The 22,151-nt window shown below is 36.5% G+C and overlaps 3 protein-coding genes across 4 annotated transcripts; 2 read left to right on the plus strand and 1 right to left on the minus strand.

Annotated features, from left to right (window-relative positions):
* The first annotated feature begins 1,437 nt into the window (after positions 1 to 1,437).
* LOC144564539 (linoleate 9S-lipoxygenase 5-like) lies at positions 1,438 to 8,783 on the plus strand. Of its 2 annotated transcripts, none has more exons than XM_078314135.1 (11): positions 1,438 to 1,701; positions 2,088 to 2,368; positions 3,849 to 4,089; positions 4,377 to 4,551; positions 4,814 to 4,986; positions 5,222 to 5,307; positions 5,487 to 5,576; positions 6,019 to 6,305; positions 6,697 to 6,960; positions 7,363 to 7,858; positions 8,293 to 8,783. In XM_078314135.1, exons 1-11 carry the CDS (start codon positions 1,545 to 1,547, stop codon positions 8,569 to 8,571), a joined length of 2,529 nt encoding a protein of 842 aa, XP_078170261.1. In that variant the 5' UTR covers positions 1,438 to 1,544; the 3' UTR covers positions 8,572 to 8,783. The 2 variants fall into 2 exon arrangements, with proteins under 2 accessions (XP_078170261.1, XP_078170260.1); XM_078314134.1 differs by having other exon boundaries at positions 1,455 to 1,701; positions 2,058 to 2,368.
* Positions 8,784 to 13,007: 4,224 nt separating this feature from the next.
* On the plus strand, positions 13,008 to 15,754 carry LOC144564791 (Tetratricopeptide repeat (TPR)-like superfamily protein). The gene has a single exon (XM_078314391.1). The coding sequence runs from the start codon at positions 13,023 to 13,025 to the stop codon at positions 15,471 to 15,473; it is 2,451 nt and encodes an 816-aa protein (XP_078170517.1). The 5' UTR covers positions 13,008 to 13,022; the 3' UTR covers positions 15,474 to 15,754.
* Positions 15,755 to 16,081: 327 nt separating this feature from the next.
* LOC144564655 (uncharacterized) lies at positions 16,082 to 20,394 on the minus strand. The gene is made up of 4 exons (XM_078314261.1): positions 20,260 to 20,394; positions 17,595 to 20,172; positions 17,305 to 17,397; positions 16,082 to 16,878 (listed from the first exon to the last, which is right to left on the minus strand). The coding sequence occupies exons 2-3, from the start codon at positions 20,158 to 20,160 to the stop codon at positions 17,348 to 17,350; spliced, it is 2,616 nt and encodes an 871-aa protein (XP_078170387.1). The 5' UTR covers positions 20,161 to 20,172; positions 20,260 to 20,394; the 3' UTR covers positions 16,082 to 16,878; positions 17,305 to 17,347.
* Positions 20,395 to 22,151: the final 1,757 nt, after the last annotated feature.

Here is a 22,151-nt window from a genome sequence, read left to right on the forward strand (position 1 = left end):
ATATGGAGATTTTGCAGTCCCTGTAGGAAATTATCTTTCTGCATTTAATTTTCGGTGGTCCCCCTGCAGGTATAGTGTGGGTACAGTGCTGCGGGTACTATTATCTTCGCGCTATAGTACCTGCACAATAAATAATTGTTCACCTCATATAGCTATAAATACTTCCGTCCATAGATATTAATACTTTAGAAAAAAAAATTCGAATTGTGGAGTTTTTGCAATCCCCAAAAAAAATTATTTTTTCATATTTAATTTTCGGTGATCTCCCTGCGGGTACTGTAAAAAAAATATGGAGATTTTGCAGTCCCTGTAGGAAATTATCTTTCTGCATTTAATTTTCGGTGGTCCCCCTGCAGGTATAGTGTGGGTACAGTGCTGCGGGTACTATTATCTTCGCGCTATAGTACCTGCACAATAAATAATTGTTCACCTCATATAGCTATAAATACTTCCGTCCATAGATATTAATACTTTAGAAAAAAAAATTCGAATTGTGGAGTTTTTGCAATCCCCAAAAAAAATTATTTTTTCATATTTAATTTTCGGTGATCTCCCTGCGGGTACTGTAGCGCGGGTACTTTTATCAACTTCTTTTTTTTTATACTTGTATATAATTCAGCCTCCTCTCTCTTCATAAAAGATTAAATATGTGTTTGTAGCCTTGTGGTTAAAATTCCATTTAATGTTTGTAGAGGTGTGGATTCAATCAACTGCTTCATATTGTATTTTACATTTCAATCTCTTAATTTTTTTTTCTTTTTGAGTTATGTTTCTGCGTTAGACATATTTAGGAGTGCAAATGAATCAGATAGTGGTAAAATCATAACTGTATTTGTTTTTTGTTTTTTTTTTATACGAATATGAATCGGATATTAGACAGATACAGATACAGATACAGATTAGATATCCATTTTCTTATAATGATAAATGACATAATTTTTTCATAATATATATTAAACTATTTGATATATATCTATTATTTGCATACAAATAATTAAAATTTAAAATCATATGATATTTAGATATCGGATATCTGTTTCAGATATGGTGATATAATATCCAATCCGTTTGCACCCCTAACATATTACATAAGAACTTGTCTATAGTGTTCAATATAAATCAATATAAAGTAGGGATGAAAACAAACCGAGGATCTGAACCTAGAGTTTTGGAGAGAAAAAAAAATGAAGAGCTATCCGCTTGAACCCAAAAGCAATTGCATCGGATGCAAGTGTAAGCACAAAGGACAGAACATTCCATTCTTTTTTTTTTCTTCTTTCCAACTAATCCAATAAAGAGAAAAGGTTAAAAAGATTATACCCATCTTGCATACTAACCCAAAGTATTTTGTTCAATCAATTAACTAATTAACAAACCCACCAAATCCCATCCGCCCGCCCCCCCCCCCCCCCCCCCCCCCCCCCGCCCCCAATATTTATATGACACAAAACTCCTACATGTCATCGATCCTTTGAAAAGAAATCAGCATAGTTCTTCTTTAATTGGATTTTGCTGGTTCAATTTTTCAGGCCTTGCCTAGAGAAATGACGATATGTAATCCGTTCAGTAACTCTTCTCCTGACGGTAAAGCAGCATACCATGTAGTCAAAGGGACGGTCGTGATTGCACGGCCGCGTGTGCGGTCAGGCCCTGGGCGGAGGACCACCATTCAATTGTACAGCAGTACACAGCTCGACACAAGTAAGCTTTCTGTACAAATTCTGCAGCTCTCTTTAATTTGAAGCTATTTTAAAGAATGATTTTATGAGTCTCTCTTTTGTATTAAGAAATAAATGAGTATCTTCCAAAGACGTCCAGCATCAGAGTTTAGATACATATTGCACCAATAAACAATGGATTAAATTATTCAACAATCACACTTGTTATAAGACAAATAAATAAATAAAATCATGGATATCAGTGCTCTACTATTCGACTTTTTATAAGAAATGTTAATAGTATCGCATGTACACGCACAAACACACTGTGAAATTTCAAACTAAATATTTATGTGACAACTGTTAAAATTCTTAAATTGTTTAATAAATTGTCAATAGATTCTATCCTATTTATGTCATCTAAAACAGAAACAAAGAAGGCGAGACTGAGTAAGACTGCAAGCCTAAAGAACAAAAAGAAAACCAAACATGGCAAGACGGACACATTCACATATCACATTACATTCCATCTCGACTTGGAGTTTGGAGTCCCGGGTGCAATTGTTGTGAGGAATGGCAACAAAAATGAATTCATCCTCAAATTTGTTTCTCTTGATGTTTCTGAGGACCGAAAAATCCACTTCGACTGCAATTCATGGGTTTACCCTGTCAAAAAGACAAATGCCGACCGTCTCTTCTTCTTTAACACTGTAAGTGCACTTCTTACCTTTGTTGGGGCTCACTTGCCATGGATAATTTGAATCTTAAAATCAAGTGTTTAGACTTTTCGAGATTGTTCCTGTTCCAGAAGCTCATTAGATCTTTTTAGGAAATGTTTTCTTAGTATTTCTAATAAGTAGAGTGGGGATCCATTAGCATAGAATTAGTTTGATAAATTTCACAACCATAAAATCTAACTTGTATTTTAAAACCTGACCAGTAAAATGTAATCAATACTTTATAGTTTATGTGTAAATATCATAACATAAAACATGATGTATTTTTATGTAAACTGTATTGTTTATCAAATGACATCAAAATTTACAACTGATCATATTTAATGACATAAGTTGTACCGTTCACCTATAAGAATAATAGTATTCTTATAATTTTCTTTTCTATATATTTGTTAAATTTCTTAACATAATTTGAGAATATATTGTTAAAAAAATAAAATTGTCAATAAATGTCCACCATTCTGGGATGTAAGATTGTCAGTGAGAGAGACCTTTGGTTAAATTCTGTTAAACAGGAAGGGGTTTCAGAATTGAGGTGGTTTATTTTTCTTTTACCATTAGTTGTAACTGTAACTCGACAGCCTCTGCAGTCTGCCCTCTGTCCAGTATTATCAAAAAAAAAAAAAAAATTCAGCCTTTTTAAGAGCATCCTTTAATGCTTTTCTTGGGCCCTTTATCCCAACTCCATTAATTGCTTCCAAAGCCCGGCCCATAACTCTAGCAATCGGGGCCTTATTAGATTAGCTGAAGGGAAGGGAGACGATAGTATGAGACTGTCAAAGCGTCACCATTGAAAAAGAAAAAGAAAAAAAATAAATGAGACCGCATTGGGCTCTCTCGTCTCTCCGCTCTCCAGAGAGAGAGAGAGAGAGAGAGAGAACCAGGGTGATGTTTTATAACGGATAGAGATGGCATGAGCTACAGACTCGTTGAGTTGGTAGAGAGAGAGTTTAACCTCTATGCATTAGATTTGACAGATTGTGAGCTCTCGAGGTTCCTCCATCTGGGGTTCCTCGTTAAACAAGAACTTACGTTGTGTACTTTGCTTTGTCCGGTTATCACAGTCTTATTTATTAATGCACACAAGGTGTTTGATGAAATGTCTGACTAGCAGTTTTGTTGGTCATAGGAGCTACATGCTCGATAGTGTACCTTTTTAAGTGAACACAACACATTTATCGAAAATATGGTGGTAGAGATTTCAACAAAGTAGGCATCCCTTTTTGAGTTTGTTTTCCATATTTCAATGTGCAGAATAACAGACCTTGTGTTTTCTCCTACAAAATAAAAACTTATGAGAAACTAGAGTATATAGAGCATCTGGTGAACTATCATGATTTAAACATGCATAAGTTTATTGCATAACTTCTATGGAAATAAGCATTAACAAAACATGCTAAGTTTTGATCACTTTATTTTTTTTAAATGTACATGCATTCATTTTCTTTTGTAGAGTTATCTACCTAGTAAGACGCCATTGCCTTTGCAAGATCTCCGGCAAGAGGAGCTTGTAAGCATAAGAGGGAATGGAAAAGGAGAAAGAAAATCATGGGAGCGCATTTACGATTATGACTTCTACAACGATTTGGGTTCACCTGATAAGGGAGAGGAACGTGCCAGACCCGTGTTAGGTGGCACCCAGTTGTACCCCTACCCACGCCGATGCCGAACTGGACGACCTCTTAGTGCTCAAGGTAATTTTATTGTAGATCTTTGACATGATAGATGATCTACTTATTAACTGGACATTGGTGAGAGCAAAAGTTTTGAATTTTTGTATTTTGTACTCATTAGTAAGCTTCATATACTTTCTTTTCTAACCAACTACTCATGAAACTTCAAAACAATGATGATGTTTCTAAAGATCACTAGTCAACATTTTAATATACATCTTCAGGCTTGTCAGATCACAAGCCATTTCTTTTGGAATTGTAAAGGTCCTAATTTGAGTTTAATCTTCTTTTGGTCTATGTTTCTAAAGATGATGTGACTGAGACAAGAGGCAGTTTCCTTAATTTAGACTACTATGTGCCGCCAGATGATAGGTTCAGCCCAGTAAAGTTTTCAGAGTTCATTGCCAGTGCCATACAAGCTGTGATCCACTTTGTAATACCTGAAGTAAAATCCCTCTTCGAAGGAGATATCAACAACTTTAGGTACACTACATGCATGCATGCACAATCATACTCTATTTTAAAAGAAAGGCTCATCAAGATTAATTTTTCTGCAATATGGTAGTAATCAATCTGTAGCAGCACTTGGAATATTCTCCATGACTTGGTTTATTTATTTATTGTTTTATTTTTCAAAAGAACTCTTCAAGGGAAGTATACCTTTTTGAAAAAGCTTTTTATTATTTTTTCTTTTTAAATGTAATGTTGTATAATTCACCTACTAAAAGTATTGTACATTTACCAGGTCATTTGAGCAGCTGAAAAGGGACCTATATGCTGAGCCCCGCCGCTCACCAGCATTTGAGATGATGGCAATGGAAAAGTTAAAGACACTTGTTCCTGATGAGGTGTACAATGATGTTACCAAAGAGATCAAGCATTATCCAGTGAAGTTCCCACTGCCACAAGTAATTGCAGGTATGTAGCTTGATTCATGTATGCTGCTGACCTGGCAAAACAGGATGATCCAACTATTCTGTCATGCACCATTCATTTCAATTGAACAAATGAGAATTCAACATGAGCTGGTGGAACTGCAGTGGACCGTTCATTTGAGCTAAGTTCAAAGTTGTTTAGGTGTTTTGACTTTACATATTCTAATTTGCTTGTAAGACAATTTCATATGAGTGATTCTGCACAAAATGTAATGCAGCTGATGAAAATGCATGGAGAACTGATGAAGAATTTGCCCGAGAAATGCTAGCAGGACTGAATCCAAATGTGATCAAATGCTTAGAGGTAAGAACCATCAGTGTGATCAACCTGAGCATAAAAACACTTCAACTAAAAAACTTTAAGTGTGTGTTTTTATATATTAGTGGTGATTTAGTTGATGTGCTGTAACTTGGTAATTATTAAATTAGCTTATGAAGTAAGATAAACATAATATATATTATCCTGCAATAAATGGAATTTAGGTGTTTCCCCCAGTTGGCACAGGAAGGAGAGAAAGCTCTATCACTTCTTCCCATATAGAAGGGAAGCTTGATGGTTTGACCATTCAAAGAGTAAGTATTTTAATCACTCCATATTTTTTTTCCTACATTTTCTTCAATGAGTAGCTCTGTGCAAAATATATAGAATAGAAATGAATATTTAGTAATGACTAAGATCAAACATTTTTATTTTTATTTTGTCTTTCTGAGAATCATTCTATTGAGAGTAGAGGTAAAGCTACTCCTTTGCATATCATTGAGATGAGCGTAAGTTTTATGCGGCTGAACCAAATATATTTGCAAACAACCACATCAATTATGGGATGCAATGATGTTGTTGTTTGGTTTGAATTACATTGAGGGGAATTTCCGATCTTGTTGGAGAATCCGTAGGGTATATATCATTGTTTAAACCTAGAAAAAGGTAGTATACCAGGGCGGATTTAATGGACCACTTCGCTTTTGTTTTTATCATACTTCTTTACTATATTATGTTAATTAAATATTCACTTAGGCAATGCATGAGAAGAGAATATTCATTCTGGACCACCATGACTACCTAATGCCGTACCTTAGTCGTATCAACGCACAACATGGAGTGTGTGTTTATGCATCAAGGACCCTCCTATTTTTGAAAGATGATGGAAGTCTGAAGCCACTTGTCATAGAACTTACCTTGCCGGGAGAAGAAGAACAGAGTAGAGTTTTCGTACCAGAGATTCCAGTAAGGGCACTGTGGGAATTGGCAAAAACTTTTGTTGCCGTTAATGATTCTGGGTATCATCAGCTCATCAGTCACTGGTAAGTGGGTTGTCACTGTGCAATATCTTGAATTATTAATACATTGAGTTTGTCAATATCTACTAAGCAACAAAACCAAAAACTATAATTCACTGGTGAGATTTAATGTTTCACCATTAGAATTTACAATGTGCATTTGGCTGACAGTAATATATTCCTTTTCCAAAAATGAGTTATGCAATTATTTTAAGGGGACAGTATATACAGAATGGATCACTTGAAATATTGAACTCCATGGCATATGGTGCTCCATTATTATTGATATCCTAAAGTCTAACCCCCATGTGATAGCTCATTTCAGGACAAAGAAAATATTAACTTGATGTGCCTATTCATAGAGATACCAATTATTGGAATTTCTTGTATTGATTGGACTTTTTAATTTCTCTAGGTTATATACTCATGCAACAGTTGAGCCATTTGTGATAGCTACAAAGAGGCAACTTAGTGCAATGCACCCGATATACAAGTTACTCGATCCACATTTTAAGGACACTATGCACATAAATGCCTTAGCTAGAAGTATCCTTCTATCTTCTGGGGGAATTCTAGAGAGAACTATGTTTCCTGGCAAGTATTCTATGGAACTATCTTCCAAGATCTATGCAAATTGGCGATTTACTGAACAAGCACTTCCTGAAGATCTGATAAAGAGGTCAGTTTCCTTTGCTCATTCAATGCTGGTAGTTTTAAATCTTATCGTAGGACATAAAAGTTTTAAAAAATGGAATAATTATAAAATTGAAAGGTTCTTGTGGAAAAATGATGAAATGTATAGTATGCCTTGTACAGCAATTATGAGAAGTTGAGTAATTCAGAGGTAGGTGAAAAGTACTTTAGTACTAATAGTACTAATTACTCACAATGTGGGATGGCTTTTACTATCTTTTGAGTAAATAAGGAAAACTAATACTATAGTACAAGGTACATTTTTTCTTTTCTCGTATGGAATTATGCAGCAAAAGAAAAATTCAAAGAAAATATCAAATTCATACAAGGTACATTTTCTTGTACAAAACTACAAATCCACATTTAGTGATTGCTCATCTAATCTCAGGGGCATAGCTGTCAGAGACTCAACCCAAACCTCTGGTGTAAGCCTCCTTCTAGAAGACTATCCATATGCGACTGACGGTCTTGACATATGGGTCTGCATTAAGAAATGGGTCCATAAGTATTGCATCCGATTTTACCCTGACAACCTGGCAGTGAACTCAGATGTCGAACTCCAGTCGTGGTACACTGAAATACGCCATGTCGGTCATGGTGACCGGCGTGACGACCCACACTGCTGGCTTGAACTCAATTCGGTTGAGAATTTAACTCAAACACTAACTACACTGATATGGATTGCATCAGCATTGCATGCGTCAGTGAATTTTGGGCAGTTTGCATATGCAGGTTTCGCACCGAACCGCCCAACACGGTGCAGGGAGTTTATCCCAGTTGAGAATACCCAAGAGTTTGCAGCGATTCAGAATGACCCTGAGAAGTTCTTTTTCCAAATGGTACCCGATCGGTTTACAACAACTCTGGGACTAGCATTAATAGAGGTATAATGAAACATAATTAACCAATAAGTATGCTTTCTTGAATTGCAAACCAAAAATGGTAGCGTGTAGATTAAATGGGAATTGGATTAGTAATATATGGGCCAATTGGGTGAATGGTCATTAAAATTCACCAAACCTTAAGTAGACACTTAATATGCACAAACATTAAACAAAATAACGCACAAGCTTAAACAAAATGCAAAGTATGTATTTGTTGTGCAACAACAAGTTTGGCCAGTGCCACAGTTGCTTCTTACATTTTTTTTGCTCTTCAATTTTTTCATGTTACCAATTCAATATACAAAATCTTTGCAATCTATTATATCATTGTTCAAATTCTTGCAACGCCCAATAATCATCAATCAGCTCAACTTACAATTCTTTGAGTTGTATATGAATACTCAATGCTGACGATAAACTCTGGCACATTATAGGTACTCTCATATCACATGTCTGACGAGATATACCTAGGCCAGCGTGCATCATCAGGTTGGACAGATGATAATGAGGTGTTGAGGGTGTTCGAAGAATTCACAAATGATCTAAGGAAAGTAGAGAAGAATATAAAAGAGAGGAACAAGGATGCCAAGTTGAAGAACCGGATGGGGCCCGCAAAAGTCCCATACATGTTGATGTATCCGGACACTTCCAATACAGCAGGGAAAGAGAAAGGGGTCACAGGAAAAGGGATTCCAAATAGTGTGTCTGCTTAATTAATTACCCCCCAAGGTTTCTGTACAAATATGGTTTGGTGTCTTTATACTGCACTACTGGCTGGTATTGAAACTTAGGCTGATATTAATGTTTGCTGGTATCACTGTCCTGTCAATGTTGCTCGTGTGACTGGTGTTGTACAAGACTTGTGTTTGTTATTGATTGTGGATTTGGATTGGAAATTTGTGTATACTTGTGATGTGATTTCTTCGTTTGGGTTGATAGTGTTGCTCCTTTGGCACATGTACGGATAAGTTGATGTTGATTTTGTGGTATGTTATTTATCTATGTAGTGCTTGATAATGATAACCCACCTGGCTTTTCTACGGTTGTCAAAATGCCAAATCCTTATGTGTTTGGGTTAAGTCTCAAGTTCAAGCCTTAGAATAATTCTGCATTGTTTCTTTTTTAATATTGTTATTTTAGGCTTGAAAAGCTAACTTCGACAGCGATATCCATGCTCTAAGAATGGGTCAAGTAACTGTAGAATTAAGTTGTATGAAATAAAGAATTTAATTATCATTGTAAATATCATTTGATTAGGCACTCAAACAAGTTACATGAGTTCAATGGTATTCACTATATATCCGACGTATTTTCTCGAGAAATCATGTCACAACCTTGATTAAAGATTGATAAGTATGAACAATTAGAACAGATGTGGAAGGATTTGGGAATAATCGATAATGGCAAAGTTATGATACACAGAGAAAAGTAAGAGAACATTCTCGTAATTTGATTGATTGTCTACTCTGTTATCTTACACATATCCTCCTATTTGTAACGGAGGAGTTTACAAAAAGAATGAATTAAAATCATCTACTAATTATCTCTAATTAGTGTACACTCTCCACGTCAGCTGCCAAATAAGCAGTTCGGAGTAGGGGTGGCAATGAGGTGGCTTGTTACTAGTTGGATTCAGCTTGAACTCGTTACGAGTTGGTTCGTATTTGATGCCTAGTCGAGCTAGATCACGAACTAGTGAGCAAGCTAAACCTTAGCTTGAACTCATTAATTCTAAACCGAACTAGTGACGAGCTAAGTCATTAACAGTTCGGTCTAATAACGAGTCAAATGCGAGTCACAATCAAAACTACAGCTTTTTTGTCACCCCTAGTTCAGAGCTTCGCCACTTCACCAATTAAACTGTCTTTTCTAAGGAATTTTTTTTATTCATAGAAATTAAGAAAAAGGTAGAGAGAAACAAAAAGAGTATAAAGTTGTAATATTGATAGAAAAATCGATACAAATTCTACCGATTATAACAATCAAAACAGTTAGAATAGGTAGAATTTGCACCATTCCTAACTCCAGAAATATTTTTTTATCGCAAAAAAAAAAAATTATTAAATGTTCTTATCGGTAGCATGTTTACTCATACAAACTATAGAAATATTTTAATATAACAAATGTTTAGATAGGTACAAATCTTACCTATCCTAACTCCATTTCATACAAAACTGTAACGAATTCCTGTTGTTGTGAACAGTTGGGGAAATAGATTAGGAACAGTGCAAATTCTACCTATTCTAACTGTTTTGATTGTTATAATCGGTAGAATCTGTACCGATCTTTCTATCAATATTACAAACTCTGTACTCTTTTTGTTTCTCTCTCTACCTTTTCCTTAATTTCTATGAATAAAAAATCTGCTCCAGTCCATAATATCAATTGATCTTCATTATCTGACATCTAGGTCCCTTTATTCAGCCTCAGCATACTTGGTATTTGTTGAGATTTATGTATGTTTTTAGTATTTTGGGTTTTGTAGGGTCCTTTTGGTAAAAATGATTATAGAATAGTTTAGGGACTTGAATGAAAAATGTAACGTCTATATAGACTTGTATGAGAACAAAGAAAGAAATACAATTCATTTTTCTTAGAAATCTATAGTATTAATCGCCATGCTAACTAACTTGGTCCCACCTTTCAGCGATTTGACAGTCGAATCCTATGGATCAACAGCTATACCCAACCTGAATGCGTATCCTTTGCATTTACTCGAAAAGAAATCTTTTGAGTTAATGAATCTCAACCGTCTAATTTTAAATAAAGTATGTTTAATTTTTGCCTATAACATAAGATTATTTAAAATTCGTACGAATTTTAAAATAGATGTGATGATTGAGATACATTAACTCAAAAAAAATAATTTTTGAGTTAATGCAGAGAGGATATGAATTCACCCAACTTCATCTCTGACAAATCCATTCAGAAAATTTTTGTCATGACATGCTCTATAATGTTCTGCTACATATTTACTGCATTCTATACGCCACGGAATCAAAAGAGGAATCCAACAAGACCTAATTATATGCTACAAACGGCTTACCGCAACCAATCTTATTGAACCCTCGGGCGTTGGATCTCTCTGACGATTCTCAGAGGCAGAACTGGACGGCTGAGATTGAGCTAGAAGTTCAACAATGCATCAAAGATACGCGACCAGAGGCGGGTGCTTTGACCTTTGAGCCTTTGAGCAGCGTCTAAAAGTCTCCGAGAACTCCCAAACATTGCAATTGACGAAAATAACCCTACAATTCTTTGGAGTCACAGGGTTCCTGCCTACGGGTTTTCAGAAAAAATATGATCACAGGGTTCTGCAATTCCAATCCCAACCATTCATTTATTGAAATGAACGAATCTCAAAAGAAGTTAGTTTTTGTGCACGAATATCAAAACATATGAACGGTTAGGATTAGAATCCCTGCAATTCTTTGGAATCACAGCAGATTTATTTCCCTGACAGTAGCCTCACACTCGTTCTCTCGTTTCCAGTGTTGTAAAAAAGAGTCTTAATGGCATATTAAATGGCCATTTAATTATTAACGGCAGTCAAACCGTTACAAATACACTTAACGGATAATTATTTGCGGATGAAAATGATTAATTGATCATTTTTTCTGATTAATCGGCCATTTTACCTTTTAATCGTCCGTTTATTTCCGTTTGTTTCCGTTTATTCTAGTGGAAATTTATTTTCACATTGATTATTTTTTTCTGTGATTGTGTGTGATAATAAGTTTTATAAATCATGTATCGTAGTTTTATTTGTATTTGGACATAAATCTAATATTTTTTTTCTTCTTACTTACTTTGAAATTGATTAATTCTTTTATTATTTATATACTATATATTTTTATTACTGATTGATGTAATATTTTTTTTTAATTAGTACGATGTGTTCATTATAAAACTAAGTTATTATCATAAACTAAATTTAGTGATTTTTATGGTAAAATGTTTCATTTTTTTCAAATAATATATGAGTAAGGCTACGGTGCTATAGCTCAATATTCGAGTTTTCAAAATCCTAACTGTTGATCCAAACCATTCATCTTGTTCTCCATATTAATATGTGTTTGGAGATCAAACTTTATATTTTTTGGAAATTTTTTACTATTTTTTTAGATAGGTAGAAAATCACTTGATCTAAAAAATTCTGCACCATTCAGATATTTGATTTTCTACCTATCTAAAAAAATAGTAAAAAAATTCCAAAAAATATAAAATTTGGTCTCGAAACACATATTAATATGGAGAACAAGTTGAACGGTTCGGATCGACCGTTAGGATTTTGAAAACTCAAATATTGAGCCGTAGCACCATAGCCCTCTATGCAACCCATAGCATCGTAGCCTTACTCATAATATATTATTAGTATTTGAAAAAGCTTAATTCTTGAATTTATATTTTCTTTAAATAAACGTGTTACTTACACATGTAAAATTTAAAGTGCTTATGCGTTAAGAAAAAATAACCATAGTGCCATGTTATAATAATAGAACTAAGTTAAACTTTAAGTTTATTTCATAAGTTTAATTAGTTAAATAAATTGTTTTTAATAAATTATGATATATATACATAAATTTAATAAAAAACGTTAAATTGTCCACATAATTTCGATTAATCGACCGCATACCGATTAATCGTTTGGCGGTACTCTGTCCGTCTGATGACCGGACGACCACATACCGTTATTTACAACACTGATCGTTTCTCATGTTTACTGATCTTAGCTGCTTCTTTTGCAACTACATCTCACAGTAACTTTAATATTGCACACTAATGAGGATGCATGAAAGGGCATTACCTCTAACTGCTAACTGTAATTACTCGGTGGTGCAATTGCTAATGTGATTGGGGGTTTTGTAGGTTAATTCTTAAAGAAATATTCCAGATATGATTGGACCATGGGGCTCATGGTGGACTGGTCTGTGACTTATTCTAGTTATTGTACACGATTGATCTTTGCACTCTGCTTTGTAACTTGAAAAAAATTAAGACACAAATTATTGGTATCGTCATAACAAGTAGCCAATAGAATTGGAAATAACAGCAGGGCAATTTTGTCCAAAAAAAATTACGTGTCGGGCAAATAGCTAGTTCAAATAAATTCTCATTCCGGCGAGACCATCCTTCGAATCTGTAATGACATTTTATTGCGGTAATGCCCCTCAATAGTCGAATCAAAACCCTGCTAACGATATCCTCCTCTAGCTCTGCATCTCAATCATTCCTCAGGGACACACCATCCCTATCTCTTTTTCAACTACTACTGAACCAATGCAAATCTCTAACCGAGTCTCTCTCCATTTTAGAGCGTCTCAACACGGTTCCAGTCCGATTTTGGAATTCCTTGATCCAAAACGAGATAGCATATGGCCGCCATGACCGTGCTCTGGCAGTCTGTCGCCAGGCGCTCCGTGCTGGTGTAAAACCGGACAGTTTTACCCTCCCTCTTGCCCTGAAAGCATGCGGCGAGCTCCCTTCATTTCTCAGGGGCAGTTCCGTCCATGGTTTGGTAATCACGAATGGGTTTGAATCGAATGTCTTTGTGGGTAATAGTTTAATAGTCTTGTATGCTCGGTGTGGTGCCGTTGAGGAAGCACGGAAGGTGTTTGATGAAATGATCCAGAGAGGTATTGATGATGTGGTTACTTGGAATTCAGTAGTTGCAGCATATGTGAAAGATGGTGATGCACACACCGCCTTGAACCTTTTCTCTGAAATGCAAAGTGTTCCTTATTTTAAGAATTGCACGTTTAGATCGAATGTCATGAGCCTAGTAAATGTACTACCTGCTTGTGCCTCTTCAAAGGCCTTAAGACAAGCACGGGAAATTCATAGTTATGCCATTCGTGCAGGTCTATTCTGGAACATTTTTGTTGGAAATGCTTTAATTGACGTGTATGCAAAATGTCGTACCATGAGAGATGCTTCTAGGGTTTTCAACTCCATGGAGAAATGGGATATAGTTTCGTTTAATGCCATGGTTACGGGGTTTTCCCAAAATGGAATGTTTGACGAGGCATTTGGGGCTTTTAATATGATGAGAAAGGCAAATATACCCTTAAATGTGGTCTCATGGAGTGCCATGGTTTCTAGTTATGCACAAAGAGGGCATGGTTATGATGCAATAAATGTGTTCCGCCAAATGCAGATGTCTAGGTTAGTGCCAAATGAGATCACAATGATTTCTCTCCTTTCAGCCATTGCCGCAGAAGGCGCATTGGCTCGTGGTATGGAGACTCATGCTTATTGTATTAGAAAGTCCATCAACGTTCTCATGATCAAGAACGCCCTTATTGACATGTATGCGAAATGTGGTAGTTTTGGTAGAGCCAGATGTTTATTCAACTCTATACCAAGTATGAATCGGAATGTGGTGACATGGACTGTTATGATTGGCGGATATGCACAACTCGGAAATGCAATTCAGGCCCTAGAACTTCTATCTAAAATGGTTTCTGGACCCCACTTTGTGAACCCTAATGTACATACTGTATCATGTGCCTTGATGGCTTGTGCTCGTCTGTCATCTATTCATTTTGGCAAACAAATACATGCTCACATTGCTCGCCGTAGCTATGGCTCTGAGGCACTTCATGCGGCCAACTGTCTCCTAGACATGTACGTGAGATGTGGAGATGTAGAAGCTGCACAGAATATGTTTGACAGTATGCCCCAGAAAAATTATGTCACATGGACCTCTATCATGACTGGATATGGAATGCTTGGCAGGGGTGAAGAAGTCCTAAAATTATTTGATGGCATGCAAAAGGAGGGTCTTATGCCGGATGACGTTACATTTCTAGTGGTGCTATATGCATGTAGCCATGCCGGTTTGGTCGATGCGGGTTTGAAGTATTTTGAAAGCATGTCAAAAAATTATGGTGTGGTCCCACGTGCAGCACACTATTCATGTGTGGTAGACCTTTTGGGCCGTGCCGGTCAGTTAGACAAAGCATGGAAAACAATTTGCAATATGCCCATGGAACCCACTTCTATGGTATGGATGGCTTTGCTAAGTGCATGCCGAGTTCACAAAAATGTCAATCTAGCTGAGCTCGCTTTGAAGAAGTTGGTTGAATCAGGGTCAGATAGCGACACTTCATACACTTTGCTATCAAATATTTATGCAAATGCAGGTCGGTGGAAGGATGTAGTCCAGACCCGCATTAAAATGAAGAAATCAGGATTTACAAAGCAACCTGGCTGCAGCTGGATTGAGAGCAAAACAGGAATTACAACATTTTTGGTGGGAGATAAATCACACCCTAGGTCTAAGGAGATTTACGAAGTTTTGGGAAAGCTGATGAATAGAATAAAAGGTTTTGGTTATGTACCGCAAGTTGACTTTGCATTGCATGATGTGGATGAAGAGGAGAAAAGTAGCCTTTTAAATGAGCACAGTGAAAAGGTAGCACTTGCATATGGGTTGATGACTACACCAAGAGGTGGTACAATTAGGATTACAAAGAACTTGAGGGTTTGTGGAGACTGTCATAGTGCAATTTCCTATATTTCAAAGGTGGTGGAGCATGAGATTATTTTGAGAGACTGTAGCAGATTTCATCATTTTAGAAAAGGGGTCTGTTCTTGTGGAGGCTACTGGTAGAAGCAGAATTTTGCTTGCTCTGTTCTTTGGTGGCTATGGGAATTTGGAAGAAGGATGTTAATTTCTCCTTTTCAATGTTTTTGCTGGCAGATACTGGTAAAAGAAAAAAAAATGTTTTAGTAGTTTTGGTACTTATTTCTGCGGTTCCGATTCATTGTTTTGTCCTTTTTGAAAATTCGTTTTATTGTTGGCGTTCTTAAGAATTTCATACTCTACTCGTGTTCTAGTATTTTAAGAATTTGCCAAGTTTTATTTATCGTTTCTTCGAACGGTAATTTGCACTAGAACAAGTGCGCATATGCATCCTAAAATTAGAGATCTAAGCATTCCCGGTTAATTCAATTTATCATTGCCTCATCGGATATTTGAATTACACGTGCTTCCATGAATAACTACAAAAAAATAATTTATACAGACACTACTAGCTCCACGTCATGCTCAGCCTAATACTCATAATCAGAAAAAGCACTACTAGCTCCATGCCATGCTCAGCCCCTACTACTCCATAATCAGAACTAGTCAATAATAAGCCATTCATGTTGGATTTGTAGCAATTATACCAGCTGCTCAACTAGAGGTAGAGTTTTTCACAAATCAGAACGAATAACTACAAAAAATTAATAAAAATCCTTCCTGAATTTTAGTACCACAAATGGGGAAAAAAAAGGAAACACACACACTTTTAAGTTGGACCGAATAAAATAAAATCCCTAGGAACAAAAGCTCATATACTAATTAATCCCGTGCACAAACCAGAATTAACGATTCCATCCGCATTTTTGTTATCCTTTTGGGTCTGCTCATAACAAAGAAAAAGATTAAGGAATAACTTAAAAAAATTAAAAAAAATAGTGCAGTGGCACAAGTTCCATCTCTCTATGGAGCGAGCAGGTTCAGCTTTTGAGAATATCATCTAAAAGATGTCGGGTGTACCGGAGCCCTTTAATTAAAAAAAATAGAAAAAATAAGACAGCTTTATCTTGGTCAAGAAATTCCACAGCGAAGATGCATCTCAAACTCCGATATCATTCCAGGTTTCCATTCTGCCTGTACAGGTAGATTGACCAGTTTGATACCAGATCTTTTCCGATCACAACTATTTCATTCCCTTTAGAGAACAAATCAGAGATGCCAGGGTAAAAATAGAAAGAACATTTATGAAGCTACAAAAAGGAGGAACTGCACTATAAGGCAACTGATATGAAACCAGATTCTCTCAACTCCTAATGTTACATTAGTTAGGAATAAGAAGCGCCCAATACAAGTTAACCTGAAATGTTAAGTCTGATATATTCTAATATAATAAGGGGAGCATAAACCATACAGTTTGACACTTTGACTTAACCCTCACACAAACCATACAACACAAACTCCAACTTCACATGCATGGCCTTGGAAGCTTAACCTGTGAAAAAGGATAGAAAGCAGCTTATCAAAAAATCAAAAATAAAAAGTGGAAACAAGGAGGATACAACTTCAAATGGAATCCAAGAGTAGACTGTACCAGTCGGTAAGTTAACCAGTTGACTGATGTTATATCTCATTTGTTCTTTTCCTTACTAAAACTATGTTTTGTAAAGTTAATGTTAACAGAGCCTAATTATGATTAAAAAAATGAGATAAATATACCAAAGTATTCTATAGCAATATGAATCAAATGAGAGCAGGAGTGCAGGACTCTCATTTTTCCTCAAAAAAAAGTATTCTATAGAAATGGAAAGCAAGTACAAAAGAATGAGACCCAACAGTTGACTAGACAGATACCAAAATCCAGGTGTGGCAATTCTAGGTCATAATTCCAAGGATGATGTAAAGCACATTTTTATTTTACCTGATGTTAATTAGCTAACTCCTATAAAAGCAGACAAAAAGAATTAACAGTCAAGAATTAGCCCAATATCAGCCCGGCCTTCATCAATTAAATCTGCAAAGAAGCAAAAGGCAATATAACACTTAAGCAGGGTTAAAAGAAAAATTAGAACCTCAGCTAGAACTATAACAGTACTGATACAGCAATCAATCCTATTTATGTCACATATTTCTTTTTCTTTCTAAGTATTTGTCCTTCGCTCTCCTTTAGGTAAGAACACACCAAGAAAAAAAAAAAAAAAAAAACAGTACCTGTTTGTGAGGTTGAAGTGCTTTCAATTTCATTTTTCCTGTTGCACCTTTTTTTGTTATGGCCAATCTGTCCACACAAGCTGCAACGATTAACTGGCCCCAACGAGCCTTTTCCTCGCTTCCGCCTCCCACGTTTCTTGTTACTACCATTAGGCTCATAAATAATACCTGTGTACTCTGGCCAATCTTCTGAACTCCCAAAAGGAGTCAACTGCGGGGCCCACGTTTCCAAAAGCTGGCGAACACTGTAAGCCTCATCTACAAATTGGTCACTGTTGAAGGATCCGAAAGCACATATGGAGAGCATGTGGGAACAGGGAATACCGGTAAGCTGAGGTTTCTGACAATCGCAGCTCTTCTGATCAAGCCTGACTATGTGCTTCACCCCTCCCTTCTGCCGCGAATCAACTATCTCGGTTTTAGTATGGACCTCATGTATGCCTGTTCCGAAATGGCAGCCTGTGATTTCATGCTTACTGGCTTTGACTTTCCTCGACTCGAGTATAACCATTACTTTATTGGACCAGAACTGTTTGTCAGCTTGGATTGTGCTGATGGCTTCTTTTCTATCGGCAAAATACTTGGCAGATTTGTGAAACGTCAACTCCACCATAGCGGTAATTGGTAACTCACATATGCCTTTGAAAATGTTGTTGAGGCACTCAGGCCCGTTGGTTGTCATTATCCCGTATCGACGGCCACCATCTTCACACTGTGCCCAAACATGGTAAGCACTCTCCTCGTGAGGCTTCGTACCGACTTTCACTAACCAATTGTATGCTTCCCGATTAGCCTGAAGAATATGCGTCATTCCCAGCTGGAATTTGCTTGGCTGATTTTGTTTGAGAGCCCACTTGACCAAATCGACCAATTCTTCTTTTCTGAACACTGCTTGAAAACTCTGACAAAGGTATCGGGAGCAGTACCGATGGAAGGCTTCCCCCGTGCCGGTAAACCAACCGCTATCTGGTTGGTCAAAGAGCCTCAAAATGTAGTCTTGACGATCAGAAATGACGCACAGAGGACGTGGTCCCACCACTTCCCTCCGCAACCAGCTCATGAACCAACCCCAGGATTCATCATTTTCCGTCTCTACTATGGCAAAGGCCAGAGGAATTAACTGCCCTTCTGCATCATAAGCTACTACAAGGAGCAATTTACCACCATATTTACCAGACAAGATAGCACTATCAACACCAATGACAGGTCGACAGTGGGTGAATCCCTCGATAGCTGGAGAATATGCCCAAGAGACACCTCTTAACAACCTGACCTTCAGATCGTCAGTGCTATCAGACCACCAATTAACCTTTGTTCCTGGGTTGGAAGCCTGAATGGCATTGAACAAAGGAGCAAGCAATGTATATGATTCTCTCCACTCCCCAAAAAGGTGAGCTATGGTTTTCTGCTTCGCTAGCCATGCCTTGTTGTAAGACAAAGTGAATGGGTACCGCTTTTTCACGATCTCTTGAATATCTTTTGGGCTGGTATCAAGGTTCTCCCGTACCACGTTACGTATCATCTGTGCTATGAAGGTACTGCTCAGGTTCCTATGGTCCTTCCTCTCCTCTTTATTGGAGCAACTGTGAGGACCTCTAATAAATCTTATTTTAAAAGACACTCCATTGCCAGTTGGCACTGCAGAGAGCCTCCATCTACAGTTAGGCCATTGCTCGCATTTCAGGACATAAATCTTGGAACTCGCTCGATCTGTCACGACCATGCGATTCTCTCTGATGTGGTAATCCAACACCACCCACTTCAAATGGTCTAAGCTACTAAACAACCTGCCAATGTACAGAGCGGAGTCGACCGGCTCAGGTAGCCGGCCTTTACCATCCGAGAAGTGATAATCAGCCGTCGCTGATTGCATGTCTGGAACATCCTTGAAAAAACGAGCTGGTGGGTCCTGCGACCGCCTTGCAGAATACTTCGGCAGTTCAAAATCAAGCGGCAAATTCTCCTCATCCCCATCAGATTCTTCACCATACCCCTGCCATTCCTCGTCCTCTTCCTCCCCAGAATCTTCTTTGTGAGAATCAATCTCTGCACGAGCTCCAACAAAATCAAATCTTTTGGTTTTATTAACTTCTTTATGGGGTTTTCTCTTTAATCGTTTGCTTCTGACCGGGGTGACTGGGGTACACTGGTTTGAGCACTGAGACGGCCCTGGCTGGGTGACCAGGTTGGGTGGGGCCACCACGGCTTTAGTCGGGGTGGTCTCAGAGCTGGCCCCTTTTGAAATGGAATCCACAAATAACTCAACCATGTTCCATTTGGTGTATCCTGAGATGGTGTTGTCTACTAGCATACGCCATATGCTCTCTTCAGTTATTGGCATCAGTACAAACCAGTATGATCCCGCTGTCCCAGCATTCCACCGAGCATTGATGCTCAGATTGTTTTTCTCTCCATCTATACCAATTTGCCTAAATATGAGTTGTTTCAATTCATCAAAGGTAATGTTATCTTGAGCAGGGTATGTGACTGATGGTGGTTTGTTGTAAGTTGATCCCATCGATCCATTTTCAACCGTACCACCGGAGTATATATTAATTGGAAACATATTTCACATCACCTGTTCAAACAAATTAAGAAATTTATTCAAGACGCTACTTGCATTAAAAATTAAAATTAAAATTAAAATTAGTGCCTTGTACGATACCATATCGAGCGATTTTTGCTTCTAGATTGTTTGCGACTGGTTCTTCAGATTAGAGGTTTGGGATAGCATCTTGTATGCTCCAATTCAATTCCATTGCTCCGTGAGTGAAAAGTGAAAACAAACAAAAGGAGAAGGGGAAGGAAAATGGTCTCGAGAAGAAATTATTTTGGGCTGGCCTGTATATTCGAGTTACCGTTCGGCCAGTTATTATTTTTTTTCTTTCACTTAATTGGAGTGGAACTACTCAAGGAGGCTGTTTTTAAGTTCACAAAAAAAAAAAAATTAACTTAATTTTTTTTTTTAAATAATTAATTTTAAATAACATATTTGAACTGTTAAAATCTATCATAAATGTGATTTATCTACGTGCAAAAACTTAAAAATTTTGAATTAATTTTGTATAAAATCAAGCACTTAAAATTAAAAGATTTATAAATTAATTTTAATGTATCTATATACAAAATTAATTCAATTTTATATGTAGATATATTATTCGTAAGTAGATAAGTTCATGATTCGAATGAAATCAATCCAATAAATTTTAAAATTAAATTCACAAAAAACTTGATCAACTTGAAAACAACCTAGTTCTACTCCACTTAATTGAACTATATAAACCAAAGATACAAGTTTTCATCTTTTGTGAAATAAAAGATTTAGTCGGTGTTAGCCGTACAAGAAATATTTACATGCGTTTTTTTTTAGAAGTATAGAAATACACTATATCTCTTTTTATCTTCTTATTTTATTTTGTTTTAATTAAATTTATATTTGTTACATCTTTTTCTCTATTTTCTATCTTCAATTATTTACATATTTCAGAAATTTTATATAAATTAATTGAGAAAAAAAATCAGATTTTGCAAGATATGGCAAATAAATTTTTAATAAATTTACCATAAGTTGTGATTGATATCGCACAAACAAATACTTAAATTGAAAGTTCTCAATCTTATCAAAATATGTTTTTGTGGTTTTAGATATAATTTATGGATCTCATTTGAAATAAAAAAAATTATGTGATAAACGTTCGTGATTTTAGATTTGCAAAAATCCTCACAGATCATCAAAAATACTGGTTAAATTGAACGAAGAAAAAAAAACTCACCTCTAAAAACGTGTAAAAGATAGATTAGTGATGTTTTCATATTTTTTATTTACACTTGCACAATGCGGATGAATACTTTCTCAATAATGTATGAATACTTGCATGACAAGATATAAACACTTGTGCAACAAACAACTCAAAAGTATGTTATCATAGATCTCATTTGAAAGAGAAAATTATGTAGAAAACATTCATAGTTTTAAATTTGCAAAATTCCTCACAGATCGTTAGAAATATTGGTTTAATGACTGAAAGATGAATTGGGATATTGTTATGGGAGATAGCTAGGTGCTCTCTTATTTGAAACGGGCTCTACTTCTGTGCCTCTAGAGGAGTTTCTGCAAGGATAATGCTTCTAGTTTAATAAGATTAGATTGTTTGTAAGCTGTTTTCAATTAATGAAATGGGCAGTATAAGCTGCCCTTTTTTTCGGTAAAAAGATAGTGACAGCTATTTTAGCCTTATACAGCATATGAAAAAGTATTTGATTGATGCACTGCGTAAAGCCAAAACAGCTCTTATCAATATCTTTGCTCTTTTTTTTGTAATGTACTTGAAAGTTCACTTGTCAGTGTATGTTCTGAAAATGTACCCCAGCTTTCTCCACAGCTTCCGTGCTAAAGGTCTCACAGGGAGTAGTTAGTTCTGGTTAGTGTTTTGAATTCGGTTCGAGTCGGGTCCACACAGTCCGAACCCGTCTAGGTCATGGGTCCCGCGGGTCTACGGGTTCGGCCGGGTTTCATTTTGGAGAGTTAGATCAAACTCCTGCTAAATCCTTGTTTCA

Source organism: Carex rostrata, chromosome 13 (genome assembly GCF_964058835.1).
Source record: "Carex rostrata chromosome 13, lpCarRost1.2, whole genome shotgun sequence".
Classification (NCBI taxonomy): domain Eukaryota; kingdom Viridiplantae; phylum Streptophyta; class Magnoliopsida; order Poales; family Cyperaceae; genus Carex; species Carex rostrata.

Coding starts and splice junctions, on each gene's coding strand:
- LOC144564655 (XM_078314261.1), bottom strand. CDS start 20,160: ATGTTTCCAATTAATATATACTCCGGTGGTACGGTTGAAAATGGATCG. Junction 17,398..17,594: donor CACTTCAACCTCACAAACAG/GTACTGTTTTTT, acceptor GCTTCTTTGCAG/ATTTAATTGATGAAGGCCGG.
- LOC144564539 (XM_078314134.1), top strand. CDS start 1,545: ATGACGATATGTAATCCGTTCAGTAACTCTTCTCCTGACGGTAAAGCA. Junction 4,090..4,376: donor ACGACCTCTTAGTGCTCAAG/GTAATTTTATTG, acceptor ATGTTTCTAAAG/ATGATGTGACTGAGACAAGA. Junction 7,859..8,292: donor TGGGACTAGCATTAATAGAG/GTATAATGAAAC, acceptor GGCACATTATAG/GTACTCTCATATCACATGTC.
- LOC144564791 (XM_078314391.1), top strand. CDS start 13,023: ATGCCCCTCAATAGTCGAATCAAAACCCTGCTAACGATATCCTCCTCT.